Source organism: Semicossyphus pulcher, unplaced genomic scaffold (genome assembly GCF_022749685.1).
Source record: "Semicossyphus pulcher isolate SPU_LCO1_2020_fin unplaced genomic scaffold, fSemPul1.0.p SCAF_1, whole genome shotgun sequence".
NCBI classification, from domain to species: domain Eukaryota; kingdom Metazoa; phylum Chordata; class Actinopteri; order Labriformes; family Labridae; genus Semicossyphus; species Semicossyphus pulcher.
The window spans coordinates 23279663-23307301 of NW_027211603.1; the positions used below are offsets into that span (position 1 = coordinate 23279663).

At 40.9% G+C, this 27639-nt stretch overlaps 2 protein-coding genes across 2 annotated transcripts; one reads left to right on the plus strand and one right to left on the minus strand.

The window, feature by feature from the left end:
• Positions 1-2459: 2459 nt before the first annotated feature.
• kctd3 (potassium channel tetramerization domain containing 3) lies at positions 2460-12866 on the minus strand. The gene is made up of 19 exons (XM_069685491.1): positions 12725-12866; positions 12364-12417; positions 11175-11220; positions 10557-10630; positions 10415-10473; positions 9774-9854; positions 9438-9596; positions 8703-8793; positions 8175-8365; positions 7557-7672; positions 7264-7351; positions 7064-7180; positions 6799-6969; positions 6497-6652; positions 6140-6236; positions 5816-6009; positions 5590-5728; positions 5223-5345; positions 2460-5008 (listed from the first exon to the last, which is right to left on the minus strand). The coding sequence occupies exons 1-19, from the start codon at positions 12793-12795 to the stop codon at positions 4444-4446; spliced, it is 2592 nt and encodes an 863-aa protein (XP_069541592.1). The 5' UTR covers positions 12796-12866; the 3' UTR covers positions 2460-4443.
• Positions 12867-14893: 2027 nt separating this feature from the next.
• LOC138604100 (nuclear receptor-binding protein-like) lies at positions 14894-27403 on the plus strand. Its single transcript, XM_069675986.1, has 18 exons — positions 14894-15015; positions 15359-15750; positions 16364-16486; positions 17255-17356; positions 17521-17610; positions 17873-17913; positions 18046-18140; positions 18567-18650; positions 18858-18916; positions 18996-19094; positions 19218-19350; positions 20147-20237; positions 20605-20655; positions 21424-21559; positions 21762-21815; positions 21985-22048; positions 24532-24587; positions 25084-27403. Exons 2-18 carry the CDS (start codon positions 15520-15522, stop codon positions 25141-25143), a joined length of 1569 nt encoding a protein of 522 aa, XP_069532087.1. The 5' UTR covers positions 14894-15015; positions 15359-15519; the 3' UTR covers positions 25144-27403.
• Positions 27404-27639: the final 236 nt, after the last annotated feature.

The following is a 27639-nucleotide window of genomic DNA, read 5'->3' on the forward strand; positions in this document are numbered from 1 at the left end:
TACTACTAGATGATACGTTAAAGTAGCTGTGTGATCCAGCTTATGGTTAAGTGTATTTCCGGAGTCTTACCTGCTGAGTTAGTGAAACACAAACGTGCCATCAGCTGTGCAGAGACTTGTTTACCACACACCAGCACAAACACGTAGAGGGGCCGCTATCTCCATCAAAACTATGCAGCAGTGATTTAGTTTTGCTCCCGCGTCCCTTCAGGGAACATCACGCCAAGTCTGAAATTAACAAACTGGCAGTAACAAGCGTGCCCTCGCTCAAGGACACCAGTCTGACAAGGACACTTCTAAAACATTCACAGCCACATTCACAGCTATTGTCAGCCACGCAGGGAGGGAGAGGCTGTGAAAGGAGAGCTTGTGGAGTGATTGTAAGGGACAGTATGGCCCTGAGCTACACACACACACACACACACACACACACACACACAGGGTTTTATTAAACTCATAAATCACGATGACGACAGACGGCGTCTCAGAGAGGAGACTGTCTGAACGGGAAGGTTAGTGAAATGAAAGCGCTGGGGTGACACACACGTACACACACACACACACCTCTGTGACGCTCAAACAAAACAGAATTTGTGCACTTTGGCAGGTTCTCCTCACAAACCATGTGCTCACCAGTCAGCAGTGAGTGGCAGCATGTGTTTCAGCCTGTTTCCTGCTTACTGAATGGAGTTTGAAAGGGGAACTTGCTGAGTAAATTTGAACTGCTTTCTCGATGTTTGTCTGAAATCATCCACTGAAAGTTCTTGTCATGCCAGACACTTAGATTTAAAGTGATAATCTTGAAGGTTTTCATGTAAATAAATGTCTGTTAAATCACTATCTATCGCCGAATGAGGTAACACACACCTATGGCCCACACCCCAGCCTTTGCATTTGCAGTATATAGTATTATTACGGAATGGGTGTCTGTGGCGACTTTCACGGAAAAAATTAGTGACGTGTTTTCCATCACTCAGCAGTGGTTGGTCCGCCAGAGAGGGTAGGCGGAGCTAAGCGGCTGCTTTTCCGGTCTCTGCAAGTGTTGCGAGTAAACAGTGATCTACTATGGCTGAACAAACAAAGAAAAGATCTATGACTACAGATACAAGAAAAGAAAAAGAAACAAATTTGACGCTCAGATGAAGACAAACAGTCTGAAAAGGAAAGCGACCCTCAGCGAGGAAAATAACAGTTACAACCGGAGCCAACCGTGTACGTCACACATGCAACTCTGTCTGGATATCTGGGAAGTGTGCTCCCGCAATAACCGTTTATCACCATAGGTGCCGCCAAAGAGAACAAAACTGAAATCTTCAAGATTACCACTTTAAAACCTACTTTTAATATTAATATTAATATAATATTTAATATTGTTTATGACATTTGATGGGAAAAGTTAGTGGGGATTTCTTCTCCAAAGAAAAAAAGCGTAGTCAAAATTGAAAGATGACAACACATTTATTTCGTCACTCTAAATAAACCTCTTGATCTTGTGGGCTTTCATGTCCCGTTTTCAGAGGTTTAAAAGAACTGTTGTATTTTTAAACTGCATGAAGTCACTCAAAGTTTAATGTCAACATTGTATTTGATCATGAGTCAATAACCTGACAGCATAAGCAGCATGTCTAACATACACAATGTAAAACACTGACGCACAAACAAACAGATATGTATTTCTTTTAGCTCACGAGCACCTGGCTGTAATATAATGTAAACATAGCCAGAGAGGAACTGAGGAGCGACTGATAAAGACAGTTATGTGCTGAGATACACATTAAACTTTATATATTTTTTTTATATAAAATAAACACTAGCATGTTACTTTAATATTAGTCTTAATAGTGCAAGTGCAAATGCAGTTAGGTCCACTAGCATGGTAATGTAAATATAGGCAATATATGAGTAATAACAACATGTAATGAACAACAGTGTAAGCATGGACACACCAACACACACATCAATGCATCCAAATGAGGATTTTGTTTTGAATATGTACGTTTACGTTCTGCACAGTAAATAAGTGGATCAGAATTTACATCTTTGTACAGGCAGGCAGAAACAACATCATCATGTGACGTGAAACAGAAAGCAATGTGCTGAAAACAGGTTGTATAGCTGCTGGATTTAGGGACATTTTTTCATTTCTTTGCTTCTTTTTTTAATTACTCAAATGGTTATGAAAAAGTACCGTAGATTCAGAGCTGGCCTGGTGTCTTGCACTTATCCCCACAAGCAGCCTCTTCCTTTAACGCCGTCATGTGACATCATCCCCAAGGTGCATTGTGTTTGTTTCTTATACAGCATTATACTTATATGTTAGTGGGTCCTACTCAAACTAGCGATCTATGTTCCAGTTCTAATCTATGTCAAGAGCATTTAAAGTTATTTAAGATATGCCTGTCAATTCAAGCAACCACTGATAAAATCATGATCATGTACGGGTGTCAGTCCATCATGATTCTAGCCGGAGCCCGAGCGGACGGGTCCGTAACGTGGCTGCACACCGAGCTCAGCCGTCACAAGCCTTTGGTCAGAATCTATTTCAATGAAAACACACACACAGGCTGATAACCGTCACACCAGTTAAATAAGGCACTGCAAGAGTCATCCACAACAAAGCAAGAGTAAAGTGATGTAGTGTAGGTCCTTGTACTGATTGTAGTTATAGTGTGATACTGTAACAAAAATAAAACATACTGTAAATAATATTAGTGTGATCCTGAACAGGCACCACTGTCTGAACAGCGATACAACATGAACCAAATGATTTCTCTCTGTTTAGACATCACGTTATATTCTATATATACTAACAAGGTTTTGAAAACAGATTCATGTATAAATGTAGAAGCTGATCTGCCATTACTGTTAGTGAGGATCTTTGTAATGGATACAAAAAATAAATAGGCGACCTTCCTCAACACACCGACCTCCATGTTAGTTTGTTTACAAATCCACATTTATAAATGTTTCTATGAAAATGTCTCAAACCTTTTCACAACAGGAAAAGCACAGCTCAGTTTATAACAGTAGTTTTTACTGCATTCCCCTGAGATGACTTAGTTCAGGGGCGTTGGTTTTGTGCATGAGGGCTCTATGTCATGAGGCACTGGGACACCTGATTGAACCATCACTAATAAATCGGTTCCACATGTGGTTTTCCAGTTATGACGAGTTAAAAAATGTCTGCCGTGGAAAAAAAGCTCTCAGTTTCAAGGTTTTTGTACATTTGTCACTGAGCTGTCAAACAACAAACCAGGATGTACTGCATGCTGGAGCCGCACTGCTCGCTGACTGTTAGCTCTTAGTGACACTGCTTCAACAGTTAGCATCGTGTCTCTGACTGCAGCATTAGGATTCAAGTAGCTGCCAGGATTCTGACCGGGGTAACAGGTTTACAGTGAGATTAAGTAAAAAATGTACTGAATGACAAATAGCACAAACAATCTGAGGCACACCGTCTTTCAAAGGGGTCTTATCCTTTTGAAAAATCTGTATGGGACCAGTGCTGAATCAAGAGTTTGGTCTTTAACAAAAAATGTAAACATCTGCTGGTTTTAGCTTCTTAGATGTGAGGATTTTGTAAATGTAATATTTTAGTGTAGTTTTTCACCAATGACAATAGTGTCAGTTTAAGATCAAATTAAGTTTTTCTGTCATGCTGTGTTTGAAAACAGACTTGAGTTGAGTTCTGAACAGGTCGATATCTGATAAATGTATCAGGTTTGTCTTAGTGATTTTAATTGTCCTTCCATTAGCGTCTGTTTAAAAGGTGATAAAGCCCTTTTTAGTGTTTAAAGCCTTCATTTAATCACTAGTACTGGGCTGAGATGGTCGTTGATGAGCGAATGATTCAGTCTGCACATCAGTAGCTGAGCACTTTTGTTAAAACCAAACAAGAATCGACACCATGTCCTCAACAATACGTGGCCTAACAGATGTGTGCTTGTTCCTGTAGGTACTGCATGTTTCAATAGTAAGAGTAAAAATCATCAACACAGGCAGACAGCAGCTTTGTGCATAAACCTACACTACCAGATAACAGGAGCTCCAGTTGTACCCAGCAAAAGAACTTGAAATCTTCCGATCAGAAACAGAATGTGCTGCTGCTCAGGTTGAGAAGGCATGCTGTGAGCTCATGCTGCATGTGTATTTAAAAGTATGACGCCGTGCTCAAGACTTAAATTAAAAACGTTTTAAATAAAGTTTTTCAGATTAAGAAGCAGACTGCGTAAAGGAGGCGTGTCCTAAGACGTGAACTCCTCAGTGAGGCGTCCCAAAATAAAAAGATCCTTTTACGTCATGAACTGTAGAAAACCTTTGTTAGGGTGGGGTGGAAGGTCCTGCAGCTAATGTCCCATTCCTCCTCTGCTGTGACGTCCAGTTTCCTTAGAGATGATCCTTTTTTTTTTAATATAAAGAAAGAGCAGAGGGGACATCGCGCTGTCACAGGCTGCTGTCCTGATTGGACAGTTCAGGAGCCAGCTTCCTGTGTCGCGGTGACGTGGAGGAGGACAGTTTGGTTGGGGAGGGGGAGGCATTGGAGGATGAGTCACTGCCACCACCATCAGATCCAGAGGGGAGGGAGGAGAGGTGGGGGACTGGTGGAGCCCTCTTCCTCCCCAGGAAGCCTCCTTCTAGTACTCCCCTCTTCCTCACACCTCCCTCTGCCTTCCCCCCCTCTCCCCCTGATCCCAAACCCTCCCCTTCCTCTGGTTGCGGGAGCACCTTTCGCCTGACGTCGCCTCCAGGAATCGGGCTGTCAGGAGGTTGTCTCGAAGACTCCGGGCTGCCTTCTGACTTCACCCCGCAAACGCCAGCAGTCATCAAACCTGCGATAGATGTGGCAGAGCTTGAGCTGACTGTTCTGCTGGCCCAAAGCTCCATAGCTGAAGCTCTCCTCTCGCTGTCCTCAGGTCCGAAGTCACAGAGCGAACGGCGGGCGTCAGGCGGCTGGGTGGGGCCCTGTGTGTCCAGGATACCTCGACTCAGGCTGAAGTTCTGGAAGTCTCTGTGGAAAGATAGATGGGAGGACGCCTCAGCATTATCTGTGCATAATCACATTATCCAATCTTGATAATCCTCAAAAGAAGCTCTCTGCTGTTTTTATGGGGAATATGACTTCATTCAAAGTCTGTGAAAACAGCTGAAAGTTTCAATCTCAAAACCTGGACAAATCTAATTGTTAATGTATAATATAGTGTATTGTATGTATAATATTTCACCGGTAGCTGTGGAAGGACTCTGTTCTTCGAGCACGGGCCAGCAGGGGGCTCTCTCTGTAGGGTCGCACTGCTCCGTAAGTGGCCTGGCTCTCAGGGATGGGCTCCTGGGCCTGTAACTGCAGACTGAGGGGGACAGGTAAGAGCTTCAGTGGATGGTAAGAGAAATCGTTTATATAATGTTATGTTGTTTGACAATCATATTAATCAATATACTGAGAGATAATTGCTTCCCTATAAGTTGCATAAATGTTCATCATGTTGTATCTGTAGTAGCCACGACTAAGGCAGGTAAAGGGTTATTGCATGTTTGTACATCTGTCTCTTTGTCTTTTGAATAGTGGGAGTTTGTGTGAACTCTCTTTCTCACCTTGAGGAGGACTCTCGGAGGCGTGTGTGGTGCAGCACAGAGGGGGCGGGGCTAATATTTGGTGTAGCACAGCGGGAGGTGCTCAGGTCGCACTGGTCCAACAGCTGCAGCAGCTCCTCCTCTGACGGCCCGCCTACATCTGTCAAACACCAGAGCAGCTTCAGAACACCTGCGCACACTTCTATCATTCTCTGTCTCCTACCCCTGAGTGTCTCTCTGTCCTCACCGTCTCTCTTCCTCTCCTCTCCTTTGTTAGCCGTGTCCATCGCCGTGGTCAGGTCCCACATTTGGATGCTGCCGTTTCCGTGGCCCGTGAACAGATAGCGTCGTGGTCGCGACCCCATGCGACTGGAACCCTCACACTCCCGTACCATGAAGCAGGAGATGGTAGTCCCGTCCACTGACTGCACCTCACAGATCCTGACAAACACACACACACTTTTAACACTAAGAAGCTCAAGTACCATAGGTCAAACAGAAGAAGAAAGACAAAGTTAGATAAAGGTCAGAGGGGCAAGGTTAAAAGAGAGATTGATGGAGAATGTTTTACCTCTTTCCAGTCGATGAGAGCCTCACAAACAGTTTGTTGGTGATGGGGATCACTTTCTGTATGAACACCTGCTGATCGTCTCTCTCCCCAAACGGACCTGCAAGCACAAAATACAATCGGTCTCTACCTGCACGTCAGCCTGACATCTTGAATTTGTATTCTGCAAATCCCCCTCTGATAGTGTGTATGTATCTACTGTATTTGAATGCACAAATAAGATCCAACCATCACTACTATTTTCACCTTCAAACACTCTCTTCAAAGGAAATCCGACAATCTTCTTCCTCATAAGCGCATCTACCCTTTCCTCATACTGCCATCATCTATCTTCTCATCCTCTCTTCTTAACCCTCTCACCGATATCGTTCCCGGAGCAGTAGCTCCCGTGGCTCTCCGTCTCCTCCAGGGACAGAATTTTGAAAGAAGCCAGAGGTGTGGAGCCCGGCTGTGTGGAGATCATCCCTCTGAAGCGGGTCACCGTCCACGTCCTGACATGGTTGTTGTCTGCACACACTGACAAGCAAAGAAACACAAGTTTAAGGTCAAAGGTATACAGCCAGGTGCAAACCGGTACACACAATAAATGTGAGATGAATGGTATATGTGTCTACTGTTATCCATTACCCACAGCAGTCTTAAACTGGTTACTCCTTCCTCACCTGACACCAGATGTTTCTCAGACAGCATGATCTTTGTCACCGGGCTCCTGTGCACAGTGAACGTCTGAAAGAGCTGAGGCCCCGATCCCACCGTCTCCGGGTGTTGCACGATCACTCTCACTGCACCGCTGCTGGTGCCGTAGGCTATCTCTATCCAGTTCCCACTCACACCTGAGAGCAGAGAGAGACAGAATTTCAATTAACTTCTAACGTTTCTTTAATGAATAATTTTAAAGGAGAAGAACAATGATGGTGGTTCACTGACTGGTTTTCGGAGTGAGGTACACAGACAGTGCAGTGATGGCATCGTTTGAAGGGTCATGATAAAGCTCTGTTACTAGAAGATCGTTATCCTTCATCCTCAGGGGAAACTTCTGCATGTCTGAAAGGAAGCAGAGTAATCAAGTCAACACATTGACAAATATGAAAGGGCATGTGGATGTACAAAGATGCTAATGTGCGTACCTATGTAGTAGATGGAGCCATTGTTGCAGCCCAGTAGTAGGAAGGATCCTGCTGTGTCACAGCTGGTAATAGGAACCACATCTTGCACCTAAAATGCACACACACCCAGAACCCAGAATCAGTACCACTTTATGTAGCCTCTCTGAAAGCACACACCATTCAATAAATGCTTGACTTCAAAAACACTCTTTGAGGCCCCGTAAACTTCATAAAATGTTGCCCCCACTTGAAGAATCTAAAACATGTTTTACCAGCCCTCAACCATCTCTACACAAACACGCGTTCCCTCATACCTGCCAGTGCTGTGTGACGGCATTCCACACCCCGACCTTCCCTGTGTGGCTCGTAGCCACCAGCTGGTTTCCAATGAAGAAGAGATCATCCACAGGTACGCCCAGACTGAACACACCTGGGGTGATGGGGAGACAAAGAGGAGTTAGTGTGTGGAGAGTGAAGGCCGAGTCAGAGTTCAGGAGGTCACAAATACACAAAGAAAATCTTATTGTTAAGGTGTAAAATGATGCCTTGCCATCTCACTGGTGTTCATTTTCGTTTGGTGACACATGCGTTACATTTCCAACAGAAACCACGATGGCAGACGTGACGATCTTTTCACAGCCTTTCATCACCGAATTTGATTGTGCCTCTGACCCTGAATTTACAGGATAAGTCCTGTCTCTATGTTAATGTTATTCTACTGAGGAAAACAAACCATCACATAGAAAAATGAATGTGTGAAATATGTTAAAAAACAAATATGAATTCAGGTGTAATCAGGTGTAAGTGGCACAATTCTGTACAATTTAATATTCTGTAAGATCCCTACATGATAGTTTTTCTGAAGCACACTTTTCAAGGTCCACTTGTGTGACCAGGAACGCTGATAAAACACACAGTGACTTTCTGTTTACCGATCTCATTCCCGTTGCCTCCATCTTGGATGCTCCACAGAATGATGCTGCTTTCCGACGCAGCCGCCACCATCTTGTCCTTGTCTCCATGCGGGCCACCCACCACCTTAGCGTTGAGTGCGATGCGTTCAATGGTCCAGTCGAGATAGGGGGAGGAAAAGATCTGCTGCCATCCAGAGGATTCCTTTATCCTGTAGAGAGAGATACAAACAGACAGCACACTCCTTATTATATTGTCTTTCAGCATTTAAATTACAAGGATGAAATAGATTATTTTTTATCTTTACCGCATTTTTCAGGCAGCAGCTTTCCCTACTGTCTTTATCCCATATTTAAATGTTTACAAGGCCAAAGCAGGCTGTAACTAATGTGCGCTAACTGAGCAAGTGTAGAGCCAAAGATGTGCTTAGTGAGAAATGTGAGACACAACATTTAAGGACTCCATCCTCCATTCATAAATAATTGAATGCCTCCCTCTTATGACCTAAAGAGTGCATGAGAAATGTTTTAACCAAACAGTTTTATCACCTGTAGCAGATGACAAAGTGTGCATAGGCTGCTACAATCCAGTTGTGGTGTCCTGCTACAATCAGCACCTTCCTGGGGTCAACCACAGGACCTGCACACACACAAAGACACGCCGTTTTCACCTCGTTATTCATCATTAACATGCATTAAAATCAACATGTTGGCAGCCATTAAAAAGGTCTACATGCAGGCAGGGGTGAGTGATGTTTGCTTCATATTATTGCAGGATATAAAATCCCCGTCTCATTTTCAATTACATCGGTCCAGAGCACACACACTCTTTGTTCAGCGCAGCTCACTAGATGCTCTGATGTCATCCTGAACAAAGAGCAGGCTGATGTGAAACTAGGCTACCTCAGCCAGTGCTGTTAGCTAAAAGGATGTTGTCAGGTCAGATTAGCTGCAGCATTAAAGCACACGCACAGAAAACACACAATCACAGGCATAAACAGTGCATATATCAATCTATCTTACAGTCACACATATACAGATGTAACACGTATGATCTACTAGACATTAGGATGAAAGCAGACCTAATCAGCATGCACATGAAGCGCAAACTGTTTGTGAATGGCAGGCAAGGCAGACAGCGTCATGGCTACATTCCCTGCTCGCTATTTTACGCTAAGATGAATCCTAAGATGGATTTCTGGCCAGCTGTAACTAGATATGATCGTCAGATTTTCACCATGTTTTATTGAGACACACTCTATAAAACTGCCCCAGGTTACTCACCCAGTTTGTGGTTGTCATCTGTTCCAGGTGGTCCAGAGAGGGAAGGGTGAGGAGGGGGACCAATGCGGGTGAAGCCCTCGGCTCCACTGGGACCTGGCCGCTCGTCAGAGGAGGAGCCAGAGGCTGCTGAGGCAGGACTCGACTTACGGGCGGGGATCGCTGTCAAGAAAAGATGCACTGAGGTTAAATTACTGCGCATTGTATTCATAGTCTGTTCTGTGATTTCTACAAACAGGTTGTTTCTTTAGAAACACCAGGTGGTTATTGTGTTCAGAATTAACTTCCTTTCCTCTGTTTTCACTTCATTTTCTCTACCAGTCAGTTTCATGTCTTTACCTGGGGGTGGCAGGTAACCATGGAAGAGAACGCTGCCACATGATGAGCGGTCCAGCTCCTCACACAGCAGCAGGCGCCGCACTGCACACACAGGTACAGACACACACAATGAAGTAATGAGCCTATGATAACCAAATAACAAATTTTTCCACATTAACTGACGACTTATTTTATCACTGTACAACTATTTATCATTGATCTATATTTTAATATATCTTCCTGCATACTCTGCCCTGCATATTTTAACTGTGTGTCATTACATTGCATCATATGTATTGGTGTGCATGTTATGATTCAAAGCAGGTGACCAGTTTCACAAAGGTAACTTTCCCATCCAAGCACCCAGACAATGCAGGGAAGTTACAAACTCTGAAACAGGAAGTAAACTTAAAGCAACCTCACAGTTTATGGAACTAACAGTAATGAGTTTCAGGCCTTTGCCAGAGTGTATTTGAAGCCAAAACAACTTCAAATTACAGGACAATATTTTCCTTGAAAACCAGTAAAGCTTTTCACACTGTGTCCAAAACACCCACATACTCAGCTGATGAGGTTGAAGACACATAGTGAGTACTGACAAAAGGATACTGATTATGAGACTTCAAAAATATCTAAAGGCAACATTTCCTCCAAACACTCACCTAAAGGAGTTATCCCGTAAAACTCTGCCTCATGCCGCAGGACGCTGATGTTGACGCCCCTGCAGAGAAAAAAGCAGCACAAGTAAGTTTCAACATCTCTTGTTACCCTAAAGTCAGCGTTCAGGGATATTTTCCTCCTTACCGCAGGTCCAATTCTTTGGTTCGGAGGAAATTCAAAATTGGCGCAAAAGCTGTAGGGTCTCTGTCGATAAATATCTGCAAGTAGAGGAACAAACATTATAATGTGAATGCAGGGAAACCATTACACAGATGGTAATTGGTTATTATTCAAAATCCTGCTCTGTACTTCAACATGAAAATTCATGTTAATGTTTGACTATATGGTCAGTCTAGAAAGATCATTTGTTCGGTTCTGTGCATCAATACAGCAACAGAAACACTCCACACAAACAGTGCTGACGGATTCATTACTAATAGATAATTAATCGACACAGTACACAAACAGTAAACCATCTGACAACAGGGAAGCTGATGAACGTAATGATGAAGCACTGACTGTGGGCTGCAGGTCACAACATTTATCCAATATGATTTAGTTAGTAATTTGTCATATCTTATTTGTTCTTAGACACACACACGTCATCTAACTGCCATGCATCATGTTTCATTAAGCTGCAGCAAAACAGAACAAACGTCAGGGCCCGTCTGCTGGAAGCTGTTAGACAATTTTCAGATGTCAAATGTGGCCTGCAGATGCTGCGCTAGTTTTCAAATAGGAAACAACAAAAGCTATACTCACAGCTCCAGTTTCATCCCGAAGAGTGGATATCCTTCCACTCAGCAAACTGGAAAAAGTACACACACACACACACACACACACAGAGACAGACACACAGGGCTCCAGTTAACCTAAGCACTTCTCAATTTCCCCTTACCAGCATTGTTACCACTGGCTGAGGTAAATAAATACATATTATACGCACAGTAACAAACACTCTAAACTGTTGTCTCAGATAATTGTGCACGTTTAAAAACACTGACTGCACACTGCAGACAGTTGAGGGCAGAGAGACTGACAGGCAGGCAGGCAGGCAGACAGGTGCGCAGGCAGACACACTGACAGGCATTTAACACTTGGTCAGCTGTTGTCAAAGTTTGAGCTCAGTCCAGAGTTTGTGGCGACTGTGGTATTTGCCCAGCCCCAATCATCTGTTTCACTTTAACTGTAGGTTACCCTCAGACTGTATCAATGTGGTTCCCCTATGGAGCAGGAATCACTCATATAGAATAACTCACTAGAAACGTGTGAAAACACCCCTAAATATGCTTAAAAAACATGTATATGTAAACTCCAAAAACTCTTTAAACAAGAGATGACAGTAACAGTGTTCACACTGAATATTGGATAAATACAAGACAACATCTTTGCCTCACTAAAAGTAAAGCAGCTACCTCGTTTTCCACGTTCTTCCAGTCATAGCTGGCTGTAATTTCAATGCCCTAACATTTTCCATCACAAGAATGGCGGACATATGAAGCAAGACAAGATAATGGAACATCCCTACTTAACATTAATTATGTAGAATGAATTTTGTTTTACAGGGTTGCAACTGTACCATAGCGTGCTCTTTATTTCTTTGACCTGTTTCTGGAAGGATTCATCCATGCTGTAGATACAGCATTAGTACAGTTTAACAAGCCTAGCCTCATGGGGAGTCTAGACAAGTTACATCTACTCCATGCTTGTCAGTTTAGAGCCCTCTGCTTTGAAATATGCACAGGTGGTTATGCAGAAAGATTCTGTTTCTTTTTTTCCAGGTTGGAAATACTCTAATTGATTATTCGAATGAAACAATGATAGCATTATTTTAACTCCTTGTTGGTTGACTTTGTAGAGATGAAGTGGGAAAAGCACTTGCACAGACAGTTCAGATCTGTCTCTCTCTTCTTCAGCTTTGAAGTACAAACACTGACCACATTTAACCAACCTTGAGAAGAAAGAGTCTGGGATCCACATCAGAGTCTGTCTGGAGGTGCTGAACCTACAGAATAAAGGCACAATAGCATATTAATAACAGACCCTGTGGAGCTGCCTTGGTGAAGAAGTCATTACCACCAGTGTAATAAAATGCATATTCAGTGTGTTAAGTTTTAAGGTCCAAGAAGCCCCAGTGTCTGTAAGTTTCAGTGAGACAGAAAAAGAGTAATGATGAAGTAGCCTACTATACATACATCCATGGCTGCTTGGCCATGCAGAATTCATCATACTAGGACGTAGACAGAGCTCAAATTTCCTAAATGATGATAGCCATCATCTGTCAAGCTGTCTGTCCTGTTGATGAAGCTCACCTTGTCCCTCCTACGTTCAGCTGGATGATATCTCCCATTCCGGGCGTCGTATTGTTACCACTTGTAGCCATGATGATGACCGAGCTGCCGTAACAAGTCACTGTTCCTTTACAGCCGTCACTGTCTCAAAAGCTAGCTTGCTAACGCTCCTCTCCCCAGCTCCGCCGATGTCCCGACTCCCCAGCCTCACAACCTCTCCCTCGTCCCAGCCTCCATAAAATATCCGCTACACACGACCTATGCGGACGGCGTCAGTATCGTTAAGTCTCCGCATAGTGGGCGAAGAGAGACAGGGGTCTTTTTATCCAAAAGACAGCCACACAATAATGCCATTATTTTCAGGCAAGCTTGTTTGCATCACTGCCTTGCATGTAACCAAATCGTGGATAACATCTTGCGCAGAAAATTAGCAATGAGAAACAGCTGTACAGACCGTCTACAAGCGAAGCGAGAGTGTGCACCCCTGACAACTTCCTGTTTCGTTGATTAATTCAACGAGATTGAACTCTTCGCTCTTCACTTCAAACGTTTTTTTAGCATACACAAATGCAATTAAATTCATAGATTACATGAGTTTGTTTGAAATTATTTGAGATAAAAATACATTTACATAACCCATATCTGTATGCCTTGTGCGAAGCGCTCCCTCCAAACTACCGTAACGTATGTGAACTACCTTGACTGTTCTTTGAGCTGCTCACCATCTTTGTCAGAAGTGCGCTTGATGCTTAGAAAAAAAATGGGACGGCAACTAAAAAGGGACAAAAATGTTTGCTTTAGTCTATTGGTGGAGTATGGTAGTCCACGTATTTTTTAAGTGTTTGCCAAACTGTGGGTCGCTTTGATGTCTTTAATTAGTGTAGATAATTACCTTTTAGCTAAAGCCACGTGTCATTAAATGTTTCCTTTAAGCTGATCCACAGATTATATCCTACTTCTTGCCAAATTCCACATTCACAAATGTAAATTTGCAAACAAGAAACCTCAGTTCTTTGTTTTCATGAAGGAAATAAAACAGTACATTTCTGTGATTTCTAACTCGCAAAACAAAAAAGCTATCTAAACAATGGTTGTGTGCAATAGCTTCAAAGTTTTTGCGTGAACCTAGTGTCATACTCTCGCGTTTTTTATTTTTATTTATTTATCCTCTTATTTTCATATTATTTGCTTTAGGTAAGATTTATTTTGTTTCTACTGTCTTTTGACACTTGATACTACCCTTTGATTTGTTTTGTCAATGTCTCATTTGGATGTATGTGATCTGCTTTGTTCTGTTATTATGTATGCTGACATTTTGAAATAAAGAATTAATGGGGGGGGGGACTAAATATCGTTTCTAACAAATATGGTTAAATACGTTTCTTTTACGTTTCTTTTAAGTGGATCCATATATTTTATCCTGCAAAGTTAAAGAGAGACATAGATGTCTTGCTGTGAGTTACATCCTGAAACTTGCTCCCATTTATTTTGGTCTTGTGAGTTTACGCATGAGCTGGGCAAAAATGTTAAGAATTTCATAGTTGACAACATTCTCTCAGATTTTGCTTTTTATTATAGAAATGTCATATTTGGTTGCTATGATTACAGTGACCAAGATGTTCGTGCTTTTTTTCCCTTGTTAATCTAATCTTACTTCTCGCCAAAGACATTTTTATGATTTCTACCTCACAAAACAAAACAGGTGTCAAAACAATGGTCGTATGCAATATCTTTAAAGTTGTCGTGTGAACCTACATACTCTCGCGTTTTTTTTGTTTTTTTTTATTATTTTGTATTATTTCTATATAATTTATTTTGTGAAAGATTTATTTTCTTTCTATTGTCTTTTGACTGTTGACACTACTTTTTGGTTTGTTTTGTCAATGCCCCATTTGTATGTCTCTCATTGTGATGTTCTTTTATTTTCTTTCTACAGTTTTTGATAAAGAGTTAAAAAAAGAAAGAAAGACTAGACACTGTTTTATAATTAGTCTGCTACATAAGAGTAACATATCTTAGCTAGTATGGGGTATTTTCAAAATCGTATTCGCTGTGATATTTAACATTTAAAGCCCAACTTATGTTATGCTTATGTCACCTCAACATCTCAACCAATGCGTTTTCTGCGCGCACACAAGCGCTCTCCAAGCACCTCGCGCCCCTCCCACTCCTGCTGAGGGAAAGGGACTGGAAGCCCAACAACATATTTTATGACGAACTAGCATTTTCTGAATTAAAGCGTCTCTCCTACCTCCTTTTTCATCAGTATGTAACCCAAGGACATTTATCCCGTGGTAGTTTTCTCTTCCACGGTGAGACTTTTATGTATTTCTACTGAACTCTGTGTTAGCTCTCTGTTTATTTACCTTTTCGTAGCTTGTTAGCCGCAGAAAAGTTAGCTAAGGAGTGGGAGGCTGAACTTCTGTAAGCTAACGTTGAGCATTAGCAAGAGCCTTTAAAAGCTAAGCTAGTTAACAGTAATGTGTCTTTAACTCTGAGTCCAAGCTATCAATAGCATAAGTTTATCTCTCAACTGTTAACTAACAAGTGGGAAAGTACGACTTAATAATATGATACTTGTTACGTTATTTTCAAAGGTAACTGTAGCCCTCTCTGTGTACATGTGTCATTTGTTTGCACTCCTGCCTCCTTTAGCTCTACCTTGTTGAAAGCCAGGCCTGAGTGGGAAAAAATGGATGTGTGACCAGCTCAAACAGAGAGAGGAGAAAGCAAGAAAGGGGCTTCCTATCACTCGTTGCAGCCCAGGAACTGGAGCCAAGAGAAGGAAAGAAAGCAGGCATACAAGCTGAGGCACAATGTCAGAGGGGAAAGGAGCTCCAGATACAGAGGGAAACACGCCAGAGGTCACAGCAGGACACATCTCCGGTAATACTCAGCAGGTACAAGATGCAGCGTCTGTGTCCTCGCCTGTGGCCTCTATACAGCCTCCTGTCACCACAGCAACAGAGGATGAGGACGAGAGTGAAGATGAGTCAGAGATCCTGGAGGAGAGTCCTTGTGGCCGCTGGCAGAAACGCAGAGAGGAGGTAAGGAGGTGTATTAAAGGTTTAAACCATCCAGTTAAGAGTTATCATGAGATCATGTTGCTCTGCAAGTTTCAAAGTCACTTGTTCAGCAATTTGTATAGTAATAATTTGATAGCTCTTCATGTAACTTTTAAAACTTCTTATCTTCCTATTGGACCATCATTTTCACATTTGCTACTTTTATCACCATGTCACAACATTTCCCTTTATTTTACAATAATGTTTAGCAAATACTTTTATGTCATATGAAAAAATATTATTAAAAGCTACCAAGATCTTATTAAGGTTGTTAAGGTTCTTCATACTGTAAGTATCAAGTGTCATCAAGGCAACACTGCACTCAAACAGGATTACTCGGTTATTGGTATTATTTTTTGATCCTTCAGTTTATCTGAAGGAAGTAGCTTTTTTTAAATAAAGCTGCATGTCACTTTTCAGTGATAAGCAGAAGTGTTACTTTTGGAAACAAGAATTAAAGATCTTACATAGACTGAGGATGGCAGGGAATGTAGGCTATGTTTATTCTTTTTTGAACTGCTTTTGTGTCTTGTATTTATTCTCAAAGTTATAACGCATTACTTCATAAGATACCATCTGTTAATGTCTGCTGCAGGTGAATCAGCGTAATGTCCCAGGGATAGATGCTGCATACTTGGCCATGGACACAGAGGAAGGGGTGGAGGTAGTTTGGAATGAAGTGATGATCTCAGAGAGGAAGAACTTCAAACTGCTGGAGGTGAGCCCAGTGTCACAGAGGAGGACATTCATTGATGAGGATTTGAAATGTCTTTTCTCTGTCAGCACATGTAAGATGTGGTGAAGGTTTGACCTCAGTGTTAAAAGGGAAAAGGCATACTATAAGGCTGACATGTTTGGGCATAAAGTGATGTTTTGTTGTTGGCATGTAATGAGCTTCTTTGAAGTATATACAAGTATCAAGTAACTGTAAAGAGGAACATTTCTACCTTGTATTGATTTTTTTTTAAATGCTAATTTCCTGCTGTTTAAAGATAAGTTACAAACTGTTAAGGCTTTTTATCACAATAACTTATACACTTGGCTGTTTTCACATAATTTCTACAAGTGTGAATTATTGGGTTGAAAACAATAACTACTTGTATTATTAATTAAGCTGCCAATTACTTCCTGATTAATGGGTTATAATCTATAAATAACACTGTGAATTAAACATGTAAAAGTGGCTCATTTAGTCTAACCTACAGTCCCAAACTCAGTATTTACTATCAAGTGTCACAAAGGAAAAGCATCACTTACCTAACGAGTCTTAGGCAGACACTAATTGTTGTCAATAAAAAGACCAGATGTTCAAATATATGTGAGAGTATGAGAGAAAGTTATGATTCTTTGGAGTTTGTGCACATGTTCAGTTCATTAAGGAATGTTGTTCGTAAGGCACAGCAGGATCGGGGCTAAAGTCTTTTTGTATTTTAGTTCTACACAATATTATGTGTACTTTACCACGTGTCTCTGTCTGTGTGTGTAGGAGAAAGTGAAGGCAGTATTTGATAACCTGATCCATTTGGAGCATGCAAATATTGTCAAGTTCCACAAGTATTGGGCCGACACGAAGGAGAACAGGGCCAGGGTGAGTCTCTGACTGGAAATACACTAAATGGTTTCCTTAAGATTGGGCACATAGCCTTGTTCTTGATTTTTTTTTTTAATCTATCAAAAACAATGAAAATGAAATCTTGCATCTGATAATTTAATGATGTCTGCATGCTAAGTAAATTTCTTACCCTCCCTCAGGTGATTTTTATCACTGAATATATGTCATCGGGAAGCTTGAAGCAGTTTCTAAAGAAGACAAAGAAGAATCACAAAACCATGAATGAAAAGGTAACAACTAAATGTACTTTAATAGTATTTACTAAGGGTGAAAGTCTGCCAGCTCTGCATGACCTAAATACGTTGTGAAAAGCTCCTTTATTACAGCATGGATTAGGGGGTCTGTACAAAGTGAGGACCAACAATGTTGTAAATAGATTAATTGGCTGTGGGCAAAGGACAGAAAAGGGATTTGCAAACACACTGTGTAACTCAAATTAGCAAAGATAAATCACATTGTGAAAATCATAGTTACTCCATGTTGGTCCTACAGGCTTGGAAGAGATGGTGCACACAGATCCTGTCTGCTCTCAGGTTGGCTTCCTGTTTTCACACATTCTGTCGAATTCAAGATGGTGATCAATCACAGAAAATGCACTTGGATAAAAAACAATATGTCTCACTTAGTTTGTGTTTGTTCTTGGTGTTTTTTTTCCTGTACTTCAGCTATCTCCACTCATGTGACCCTCCCATCATCCACGGCAACCTGACCTGTGACACCATCTTCATCCAACACAACGGCCTCATTAAGATTGGATCAGGTATAGAGTTACACAGATTCACTCTAGAGAGAGTAATAGGGGTACAGACAGTGATAAAGTAATACTGAATTTTGGATTAAAAGACTGGAAATTTCACACATAGTTGTAGAGTGATTTACTATGGTTACACAGCCCCAGTATTGTACAACAAACTAACCAGACATTTACTGATCAATCAAGACTTCTTGTGACAAAAATGGTGGCAATTTACCTTTTATTCTGGTATCAAAATAACCCAACAAATTGTATAAGTGAAATGTGTAATTTAGACTGTTGTTTGTACACATACTGCAATGACTCAAGTGAGGCTACAAAAGCCCCACCTGCAGCTTACAAACTCGCCCTGATACACCATAGTTCTCTTAATGTTCTCTGTCCTGCTCCTATATGTCGTCCATATTCTCTCTCCACTTGTCTCGTCTGCAGTTGCCCCAGACACCATCAACAGCCATGTGAAGACGTGTCATGAGGAGCAGAAAAACTTGCACTTCTATGCACCAGAATATGGAGGTAAACACAACCAAAATGACATGTCGAGTCACGTCTGTCCCAACCTTCAGAGTTAACCAGACAATGTTTTTAGAACTTTAATTTTAACCATGAAAAATATGGTTTCTTACAACATTACATCATCTATTGACAAAACAAAATAGAGTTGTACATGTTGTCTCATGTTTGTGACCAGCCAATCTCTTCTTATTCTTTTTCTAATTGCAGATGTTGAGGATGTCACCACTGCTGTAGACATCTACTCATTTGGCATGTGTGCCTTAGAGGTGAGACTGGACTCTGATAGATGATAGAATGGCCTGTGCCCCTTCCAAATGTGTTAACTTGAGTGTTGGTGTGCTGCAGATGGCGCTCTTAGAAATCCAGGGGAATGGAGAATCCTCTTATGTTTCTCAGGAGGCCATCAACAATGCCATCCAGTTACTGGAGGATCCGCTGCAGAGGGTAAGTCAAAGAGAGTGCAGTATTGTATATGTCTGCATGTTCATGAGCGTCTTGAAAGACTTGACATCTGAAAGTCCCATTTGTGTATACAAGTTTGACACAATATTTGTTTTGTTTTTGTAGGAGTTAATTGAGAAGTGCCTTGAAAGTGATCCCAGTACGAGGCCCACAGCCCGAGAGATGCTGTTTAATCAGGCTCTGTTTGAAGTACCGCTGCTAAAACTGCTGGCTGCACATTGTATTGTCAGCCACCAGCGTGAGTATTTAACAAACACATTCAAAAACATTAAGACACAGAATAACAGTTTCAGTAGTTGAGACTGTAGACTGAATAAAAGATGTGGACGTAGTCTCTTGGTTTGAACTGTTAAGTAAATGCAGTAGTGCCTCTGACCCGCATTCTTTCTAATAGCCAGCAGGGGGAGACTGGAGTGGTTGCTAAAAGAATTGTGATTGTATGAAAACAGATGAGAAAATGAGCCCAGTTCTCATTTGCTTTAGTTAAACATTTCCCTAATGACTTTATGATCTCAATAACTAGTTCCAAGTCTAGTTTGGCTTCCTGTGTTTGACAAGTCACTACCAAAGTGACCTTTCAACCAGGAAAGAGACCTAGCATTGTGTATCCCTTCTGTCATGTAAATATGGTCACTCATGGTTCCTGAAAAACACAATGGCGATGACCAAATGCAAAATTCAAGGCTTCAAAAAGGGAGTCCACAAGCCAGTGGATAACCTCCCCATGGCAATGTCTTATATACAGTCTTCTTTTGGGGACTCAATAGATAAAAGGTTGTATCAGGATAATATGGGTAATTAGCAGACTGACAAAATATGTGATTTGAGCTGGAAAGACGAGCTGTTGACCACCATTAGGCAGCCTGAAGAGCCTGATATTTTGTGTTGGGATGTAATCCCATGTTAATTTTTTTCTTCTCAAACATAATGAGACATCACTTATATCCGTTCAAAACTTAAGCAGGTATGAGTTCAAAAATATCTATCCTAACAACCGATGCCACTTGATAAGTCAATGGTTTTTAATTGTCCAGACATGATTCCTGAGAACGCCCTGGAGGAGATTACCAAGAACCTGGACCCCAACCTGGTCATCGCTGAGACAAAAGAAGACGTCCAGCTCAAGTAAGCTGGTATCTGTATTTAAGTGGCAGTCGGCGTCAGATACACACAGCACAAATCAAAACAGTAGTCACTCAGATGCAAAAATTATTCTGTAACAATGTACACAAAGATTATACTTTTTGTTTCACAGATGTATGTCTTTTAATAGAAACAGCAGCACCTTTGTCTTAGTTCTAAATAATAGACTTAGTACAAGAACAGGTGTTTAAAATATAATGGTATTATGAAATGTGGAGGAATATTACATAATTGTTCTGCTTTGAGTTTTTCAGTACCCCTACTACTGTTTATAGAAGAACTTTTTAAATGTATTGATTCAAAGACCTCAAACTGTAGAATCATTATTCTTATTTCTTTTTTTCTGCAGGCTTTCACAGTTTCCTGCCTTAGAACTTGATAAATTTCTGGAGGATGTGAGGTAAGAAGTAAAGCAGTGAACACTAGACCTTTTTACACAGTGATTCCACAACAGCGCCCTAATGAAGCTTGGCTTTTATGCTGCCATTATACTAACGCCGTCATATTGCTGTCCCAGTGTGTGATTTTACACATTGTTGGAGAAAAAGGGCCATCACTTGTAAATACAGCGCACTAGCTTCACATACACAAACACAGACACACGGCGCTGTTTCGTCCTGCCAACCCCCACATTTATACTGGTATTGTTATGCCGCTGTTATGCCTCTGTTACTACCTCCGCTGCCGGCTCAGCGGTGGAACATCTTCCTCTTATCATTCCACCTTTGTGACTTTTAAACAGACGGCAAGGCATAACAGTCCCATCTTGAACAGGTAATGTAGAAGGGGCTAATAAGAGTCAGAGCAAGCTCGGTTGCTTTCTCAACCCAAAGATGAAACACTCTATGGCCACACGGGGGCAGCATTGGACCGTCTGATTATGGTTGTTTGTCTTTCACATCTTAAATACAGTATGGTATAATAACCTCCTAACACATTAATGCTGGACCTTTGTTTCACAAGTTATCCAGCCAGTCTGCTGTGCGCCCAGTACATCAACCTCTCCTTGTCCCCACCTCTGCTCCAGATTTCTCCTCATACATTTTACTCTGAATATATAACAGCATGTCTGTGTAAATAAGGCTGTTAATCTCCTGCCTCTTTATATCATGTTTTTTTTTTTTTACATCTCTTTCTCTCTTTGTCTCTTTCTCCCCTCCATGATCAGGAATGGTATTTATCCAATGACGGCGTTTGGGGTTCCCTGTCCTCAGCAACCTCAACCGGAGGCTGTCAAATCTCCTGTTGTGGTTCCCTTGGTTAAATCCCCCACCCCTGAACCTGCAGAGCTTGAGACACGGCGGGTACGTACAACAGATTCTACTACATATTACAAAATGGAGAGTCAGTCTCAATGATGGCATTTAACATCCTAACTCTACTTTTCATGATCAGTAGCTGAATAAAGATACTTAAAGAGCATTTTATAGTGTAAAGCAGTGTTCCAAATTGTACTAACACTCATATAGAACCATCTATATTAAAATGTCCATGTCCGTTCTGCAGGTGGTACATTTGCAGTGTAATGTTGACCCTGTGGAGGAGGGAGCAAAGTTTCATGTAAGTCTCTGTAATAACATTTGATAATTTAGTGGTTATCAATTCACAATGCAAAATATTCTGAAGGTTGTTACTCAACAACGTGATGTTATTCCAGCCATTTTTATTTCCAAGCCATACAAAAGGAAAACTAACAGTTTTGTCTTTTTCTGTCTCTTTCTCCCTTTAGCTAACCTTACTGCTGAAACTGGAAGATAAACTGAATAGACATCTAAGCTGTGACATGTTACCTTGTAAGAACACATCTTCTATCACACACGTACACATACTCGCTCTGTAAGCCTAAAGATAGAGTCAATAATTGTGTTATAGTGAACGCACGTCCTAAATTTTCTACCAAACTTTCTCAGTGACGCTGTGTTGAGTTCACAGTCAAGTTTCATTACATCAAAGGTGAGCTGGGATGAGCTGGCACCAAAACAAAAACATGAAGACTGTTTGTAGATAAGAAGGTAGAACCTTTGGCATTTCCAACAAGTCTAAATTACAGTGGGTGACATAATTCGACAAACCTTTGATATTAGCGAAGGCGTGCCCCGTGTGGGTGAGATTAAGGGCAGATAAGAGGATTAGCAGCCATTCTTTCAGGTGCATGTCTGAGTGTGTTCTTTCTTGGATTTCTCCCAATACATGCACGTCTGCATGTGTGTAAAATATAATTCCCAGAAAAACAGTATTTGCCTTACTTGTTTGGTTAGGGTGTTTGTGCGTGTGTGTTTGCATGTGTATTTTGTTTTCTATCCACATGCAAACCGTCCTAAACCTTTACAGTAGATGGATTTTCTTGAAGTGTCGTCATTTAGTCAAACTGACTTACAGCTCGGGTTTGGGATGAATGCTAGAAATACATTTGACTTGAGGTGATGATAAATGATAGATTTATGTTGGTATTAATTACTACTTACTCAAGTCTACTTTACTCTCAGATCTTACCACCCACGAGTTTTCATATACAGTAGCTCTCCGTGCGTGTGCACTGAGGCATGTATGAAAGTGAGAGTGAGATTCCAGACAGACCTAGAAACTTGAAAGGCGTCACAATATGCAGCGTGCAAGACTATTTTAGGCTGGGAGACTGGCTGTCGCTTCTGTGTCATGGAAGCCTTTCACCTCTGTTTTGAACGAATGAATTTGGATTGCATTCAGGAAGAGATTTTATAATGGAGCGTTAAACAACAGCATGGGAATCAAATCAGTTAGAAATCTTTGGAAAACAGCAACATTGGTGGTTGTATCAGAGATTTTTTATTTCAAATTGAGGATTTCTTTTTTACCTCAATGCTGTGTGGTAGACTCAACACAACGAAACTGTGGTCAGACTAATGTGGTCAGTATGATCCAGTGCGTACGCTCACACACAGGTATGGTAGGCATGTGTAACGTTGCAGGCGTGTGGGGAATGCCTGGCCTGTGAAAGGCTGCAGCTGACAGCTGTCACCTCCTGTGTTGAGAACCGACCCCGTCTTCCCAGGCTTTCATCTCCCTGTCTCTCACTCTCACACACACAGATTCATATGACTTTATCTCTGCTGCTCTCTTTACGCTGTTTCTCACATAATATGTCTTTTCTTGCACACCAATACACGCTGTGTGCCTCACAGACACACCCTGTCTCCTTTGTAAACAGGCTCTCCTGCAGGGTTTATTCTTTGAAGAGTTTCTTATCAACAATCTAAAGTCCAAAGTCACTCTCTGAAAGCTCGCTAACCCACTGAGTCAATTAGATTTCACCCCCTTAGCCTTCAGTGTGACTCTCCTACACTGTATCTCAATGCTTTCACAATTGAAGCTTGTTTTCTGCCTCCATACTTAATAGTAACTGGATTTCTTAGATGACTTTATTTGAGACCACAAGAAGCAAAGCGAGGAGGCTTCTCCCTCTGCTCCATTGTCAGTCTTCTCATCATATAGCTTTGCTCTGCTGGTGTTTTTCTTTTCTTAAAGTTGATAGATGATCTATCTCTTCCACTTGTTTGTGTTGTCCCAGCCACATTCCTGATGCAGTTGTAAATTGACAGCTATATTATTAAAAATCAGTAGACCATGAAAGCTCTTCCGCTCAACAGACACAAAGACTGTCTCCACTTTTCAAAGTCAATGAGACAATATAAACAACAAACTTTAATTAGATGGCTTCAGTTTCTTAAACAAACATATCAGGGATTTAAAGAAGGGTTATGTAGATGTATTTAGATGTTTTTAGGAGAACGTAGGAATAAACATGTATGGAACATACAACATACATCTGAATGTATTTTTAGGAAAACCCAGCTTTTCGTATGAAGACAGGGCTTCTATATTTTGTGCAACCTTGCATACATTTTAAGCAGTCTACTGTTGATGCTCTTTATAGTTCAGTATTTTCTTCCACCAAAGTAGTTTCCTGCATGTAATGTAAACAGGTCAGAGAAATAGCACAGTCAGTGCAGGAGTTATCTTGTATAACATAAGATTGTTCTGCTGTATTGTGACACTAAGTATTGACACTAGGACTGTATATAATATCGTTAAGCCTTTTACATCAAGGCTCAAGTAGAATAACAGTTGGATATAAATCAGGCATTTACCTTAAGCCTGCCCTTTATTCAGCTGCAGGTGTGTTTGCTTTGGAGTATTTGTATAACTCCAGCAGGCATGGTAAACGACTGGAAGGGTTGGTGTAAAGGTGGCGTTACAAGTCTATGGATTACTTACTGTGCTGCTGTGTGTTTTACAGATGAGAATGTTCAAGAGTTGGCCGGAGAGCTGGTGGAGCTGGGCTTAATCTGTGAGGTGGGTGTTTCATGTGTTAGGACAGAGTAAAATTGAGTGTGTGTTTATGTCCGTGGGTCGGTGTTATTTTCAAGATCCAGATGCAAGTGTGTGTGTGGGTGAAACTAAATGTTTGCTGTACCAAAGCGTGTAAAACTCCTGTTTAATTTAAAAGGTACAGTGACCCCTGACATCTCCTTTAACCCTCAAACACACAGACAATCCCCCTCTAAGAGCATTATGCATATTATCCGCTACAAATGTGCTCTTGGGCCCACGCACCTACCCACGTTAATGATATATGTATATTCACCACCTCTCTGTGTGGGTGAGAATATATGTATACTTATGTTCTTCTGACTTAATGCTCTTAGTGGATACTAAAACAGATTTATCCCTTATCTGTTGTACTGAATTATGAGTTTATGTACATGTATGGGTAACTGTAAACATTATTTCCACCGCTAACATATCAGTGTATCTTTTGTAACTTCCTACGTTTGTTTTCTCTTCACAGTTGGACCAAAACAAAGTAGCCTCTTTACTAGAAGAAACATTCAGCCAAGCGGTCCAATAGCGACGGGTCCCTCAAAGATGTTACCTTCTTCTCATAAGTACACTCTTTCAACCTGTTACATGTTGTGTTTGGTTACTCCTCACAGTGATTGTATTTATTGTTTTTTATGTCTTTTCTACTAAGCCTTAGACGGTAATGTGACCAAAAGTGTGGCTTTTCCTCTGCATTAGGGCTTAAAACTCTGAAAGCGCACAAAACCTCCATCATGAAGCCACTTTTAGAGTCCAAAGGGGGCACACAGAAGCCACCTGGAGTGATTTCACGTTCTTATTTTAAAGGTCAAAACATACATGCATACATGTGTGGTATTTATCTGGAGAGGTGGCTACTGTTAAATTTCATTAAAACGTAAACCTCATTAATGCTGCAAAAGACACTTGACCACAACAGTACTGACAAGATGACTTGCAGATTTACAATTGAACCCATATTTTCTCAAGCGCACAGTTGTACATAGTGTGACGTATTTACTTTTTTACATTATTATGCCCTGTTTTTGTCTGCAATCATAATCAAGACTAATTAACTAAGCACGAAACTCTATTTTAATGGTGGGATGTACACCTGATGAACACCAGCTAAACAACAGCTTCCCTCGAGATGAAGGGATCAATTTCTACCCAAAGAAAATGTTAGTAAAAGCAAAGCCTTCGATCTGAATCTCATTTGGCTCTGTTTTATTTCACCTTATATGAGAGAACGTCCCCAGCTTTACGGCTTTTGAGATGACCAACCTCTCTGCCATCTGATTAAATATATGTAACAGTTTGATAACTGGAGGGTTAGTTTCTTACTGGGTTTTATAATAGGCTAATACCCATGACTAATAATTTTAAAACGCCTTTGACACAGAACAGAAGAATGTATGTGCTCCTGTGCCTCTCACGGTTTTTGTCTCTGGAAATAGATACCATGGTTACTTTGAGGTACTGTGAACTCAGTGTTACTGAATTTCCGTTAGTGTGAGTTTGTTTTTACATTTTTGCTCCTTTCTTTGCTTTATTCTGGGCCGACACGCACATGCCTTAAAGTCCTCTTCTCTCAGTTAGTTTTATTATTTTATTCATCGTTTTACCGTTTGCTGCTTGTTGGGTTCACACATGCTACTCTGCCTTTTAAAATTCATTCACGTGAGACTTGTGTACTGAACTCGGCTGCCATATGCTGTATAAAGAGGACCTAGCCTGGTGAATGTGAGACATTCTCATGTTTTATTTATGTTACAGGTGCTGTATATCATGTCTTTTTCTTTACTTATTTCCATTGTTTTGTCATTTTACAGACACAACGTTGTTGAGTCTGAGCCAATACACAACCTTTCTTGTTTCTGTTTCAATTGTTTTGACTTGATCACAATTTAATTAAACTGGAACCTAACTGGTTGACATTATCCATCAGCGAGTGCAGGGCCCCCTGAAATTGAGTACAGAATCTTACAGAATCTTATTGGTCTTGTTTCGACCTGTGTTGAAATCTTAGAGTTGCTTGTGGCCTCAGAACTCTTTGTTTCTTTCTACTGGTACTACTGTGTCGGAAAGCTCATACGATTCACGACCCAAAACAAGCAAATGAAATGCAAAGCAAATATTACATTCTCTGTTTGTAATAAGAAGAACAGACAAACGTATTAGACATAATTGGATGCAATACATTATCTTTTTTTAGCTTGTTATTCTTATTAAATTGGAAGTGTCTTATACAGTACAGTATAATCAAACTAATACTGTATGAGCCTGCATATTATTATAGTGGTCACTCCAATTATATATATATATATATATAGGCCCCTACTCCTACTTCAATTTGCATTTTTGCTAAATATACTGTGTACTCATTCATACTGTGTTGTTTATATTATAAGCCCCTTTTTGAATGTCTATTTGTGAACTGCTAAGATTGTATATTCCAAAGATATGTTTTAAAGTCAGCCAGAAGAATGTAAGTCCACCACTTCTTGTATTGAGAAGCGGTAAGAACCAACCAACCAATGTGATCACCAGAGCAGCTTTACACTCTCTCCCTCTCTCTCGCTCTTTCTCTCTCTCGATCTCTCTCTTTTCCACCCAAAGTTGAACCTGGTTATTAAATAATCATTAATATTAAACGGGTGGGCAGCTTTAGCCTGTCATTCAAGGATGTGAGCTCTTGGTTATATTCTGATATTCTAGTATTTTGTAAATGATGTGAATGCCAGTATGTGTCTTTTCTCAAACTTGTATCCTGACAAAATCTGCAAAGTATGACTGTTCTTTGAAATAAATGTGTGAAATGCTTCAACGTGTTATTTATACATGGACTTTTTTTACTGTGTTTTTCCTATCGAGTATTAGACCATTTTGCGGATTTTCAGGTTTTATATTTAGGGAAATAATCCAATAATTTGGTTAAAGGAAAGTGGAGTGCCTGCGGCGCCCCTCAGCGTCCAGCAGGCCGCAGGTAATTTACAGGTAGGTTTCCTGACGTCACACAGGAAGTGGACAGACGGACGTTGGAGTT

Excerpts from the sequence above, each read along its gene's own strand:
- LOC138604100 (XM_069675986.1), top strand. The coding sequence starts at position 15,520 with ATGTCAGAGGGGAAAGGAGCTCCAGATACAGAGGGAAACACGCCAGAG. Across the intron at positions 18,651-18,857 it reads CTATGCACCAGAATATGGAG|ATGTTGAGGATGTCACCACT; the intron begins GTAAACACAACC and ends TTCTAATTGCAG. Across the intron at positions 22,049-24,531 it reads AAGCTGTGACATGTTACCTT|ATGAGAATGTTCAAGAGTTG; the intron begins GTAAGAACACAT and ends TGTGTTTTACAG.
- kctd3 (XM_069685491.1), bottom strand. The coding sequence starts at position 12,795 with ATGGCTACAAGTGGTAACAATACGACGCCCGGAATGGGAGATATCATC. Across the intron at positions 9,855-10,414 it reads TTACGGGATAACTCCTTTAG|TGCGGCGCCTGCTGCTGTGT; the intron begins GTGAGTGTTTGG and ends CTGTGTGTGCAG. Across the intron at positions 5,729-5,815 it reads AGAGGAGAGGAAGAGAGACG|ATGTAGGCGGGCCGTCAGAG; the intron begins GTGAGGACAGAG and ends GGTGTTTGACAG.